Source organism: Orycteropus afer, unplaced genomic scaffold, assembly GCF_000298275.1.
Source record: "Orycteropus afer afer isolate SDZICR_OR568_19922 unplaced genomic scaffold, OryAfe1.0 scaffold00712, whole genome shotgun sequence".
NCBI lineage: Eukaryota > Metazoa > Chordata > Mammalia > Tubulidentata > Orycteropodidae > Orycteropus > Orycteropus afer.
This window is the reverse complement of record NW_006922299.1, coordinates 80,897-83,291: the sequence shown is the minus strand read 5'-3', so window position 1 is coordinate 83,291 and position 2,395 is coordinate 80,897. Positions and strand designations below refer to the sequence as shown.

The following is a 2,395-nucleotide window of genomic DNA, read 5'->3' as shown; positions in this document are numbered from 1 at the left end:
AAGTAGGATTGCCCAACCTTCCTTCCGAGGAGTGGCTGGTGGGTTTGAACCGCCAGCCTTCTGGTTAGCAGTCAAGTGTCTTAGCCACTATGCTAGCCTTCGTGATAATGTTTGCCCAGCCAAGTGTGCTACAATGAATGAACCACAATATCCCTTAGTCCACAGGATTCATGAAACACCATTAAGTAAAGTATTGTGCATCAGAATGAGCAAAACTAAGAGCTAGAATCCAGAGACAGATCCTTAATCTTGTTTATGCCACAAACTATATAATCTTGAGCAGTCCAGTAACCCAAATCCTTCAACTGACTAAACTGTTAAAGGAGACGACCTACCTGACTCTCCACCAAGGCTCACTCTGAACATGCTATGCAAGGATTAAAAAACAAAAAAACTAGCACAATATAAACACCAGCTGTTATAAAATTTACAACAGGGAAAGAAAAGTGGAAGAAGTTAAAAATACAAAAAGGTATGCTAGAAGAAAGTAGGTTAAATGATCAGAGTGAGCTGGCTGAGAACCTTAGGTGTGGAAAAGCAGCACAATAAGGGCGTAAGTAATTCCAACCTAGTCTGTGTTTCCTTTTTTTCCCTGCTGCTTTGTCCTATCTGTAGTAGACCAGTCTTCAACTAATAAAAAGAAAGATGCTAACACAAGCTGCAAGTAAACACACTGCTCCTTCCATTGTAAACATTCAAAGTACAGCTACGGAAATAGTTACTAGGGAAATCCAACGGTAAATGAAACCTTTACGGTTTTCATTAGACTTTAATAAGACTTTAGGAGTTATTTTTGGTTTAAGGTTTAAAAATTATTTCAAGGCAGTAGTTTTAGGGGGAGCTCTGGTGGTGTAGTGCCTAAGGCATATCTGACTGCTAACCAGAAGGCTGGCAGTTCAAACCCACCAGCTACTCCTTGGAAGAAAGACTGGGCAATCTACTTCCATAGAGGTACCGCCTGGGAAACCCAAGGAGGGGTCGCTATGAGTGGATATGACTCCACTGCAATGAGTTTTGTTTTTGTTTTTTAACCCATTATAACCCAGTACTGCTCTGGGATTTCAGTGCTCTCATTTGCATTTATAACCACATAGGCTCAAGTAATACTTGTATTGTATTAAACAGGCAAGTTTAATAAATATTAATCACAGGTTCTGCCATGTGACAGCCAAATGGCATCATGTCCAGCTGTACAAATGAAGGTCCCACATTGTAAAGGTATTTTCTAACGAACAAGATTGTTTCAGTAGGAGGAAAAAAAAAGTGGTAAGCAACCAGGCAACAGTACTAGACATTCCAAACTCCAAAGAACCTATGCCACAGCCAGCAGTGTCGCCCACGTCCTGGGCCCTTGTTTCACATCATCCCTAACACTACATTATGGAGATAGGAATTTTATGGGATGTGCCATTTCATTCGGCTGTATAGTCAAATGAGTTTGATAGTAAGTCTAATGCTTGTGTGTATTTAAATAGCATAATATTCTGAGTCCACTCTGGGTCCTTTATATTACTTACTCAATTTGAAAAAATAACTTGCAAAACGTCTAATGAAAACTCTCGACCTCTATAAGTTTTATTAAGAAAAACATCCACTGGATACTTATGTGGGCCGGGGCTGTGCTTGCTATGGTACTTCATGTTCTGGAACCTCTAATATTAGATAAACCCTTCCGCTCAGCGGGTGATAACTCTCCACCGCTTGCTTTCTCCTCTTCAGTACAGTAGCATAGTTTCTTATGTGTCTGTAACATAATTTTATTTGGGAAGCAGCAGTTAGTTATTCTTCTTTGGCTACTTGGCTTTCTTTTGACATCAGGCCATCAAGTTTGAGCGAAAGTGGGAGACAGTTAATTTCACACACAGAAAACAGGATGAGGGAGACCATTACCTGAGTTTCTCAATCGAGCGAGCTCCTGCCGACGTTTCTTCCGTTTCTCCTTCTTCAAGGCGGCCCTGTACCTTCTGTGGCTGGAACACGGAGACGTACACACACCAGTCAATGGCCGCACCTGCAGCTCCGCCCGAGCTCCCCTCTCGGCAACGATTGGACCATTGACAGGAAAGTGCTCGGGTGGTCGGGGGTGAAATCTTGCTTCCCGCGTGTTCATTTCAGAGCACGTATCTAGCATCTCCGAGTCCTTCCACGCCCAGACGGCAGATCTTCTCCATCCCGCCACCTGTTCCCCTCCTGACCTCCCTCTGCCCACGCATGCCCGTGAGTTTGGGGTGCAAGGCTCCAGCCGCGGCATTGGTTCGCTCATTTGGCCCGGCAACCCTTTCTTTTTCGCTTACACCCTCCCCAGGCACAGGCTTGGCCCGCTCCGTCCCCTCTCTCGCCAACTTCTACCCCCAGCACAGCTTACCTCTGTTTCGCGGAAAACAGCATCTCTTCA

General features: G+C 44.2%; 1 protein-coding gene across 1 annotated transcript in view; it reads right to left on the bottom strand.

Annotated features, from left to right (window-relative positions):
* LOC103211218 (U2 small nuclear ribonucleoprotein auxiliary factor 35 kDa subunit-related protein 2) overlaps window positions 1-2,251 on the bottom strand; it is a 50,926-nt gene extending 48,675 nt beyond the window's left edge. The window contains 3 exon segments of the mRNA XM_042783169.1: window positions 1,891-2,056; window positions 2,058-2,094; window positions 2,196-2,251. Coding sequence (XP_042639103.1) covers window positions 1,891-2,056; window positions 2,058-2,094; window positions 2,196-2,251 — 259 coding nt within the window.
* Between the last annotated feature and the right edge of the window lie 144 nt (window positions 2,252-2,395).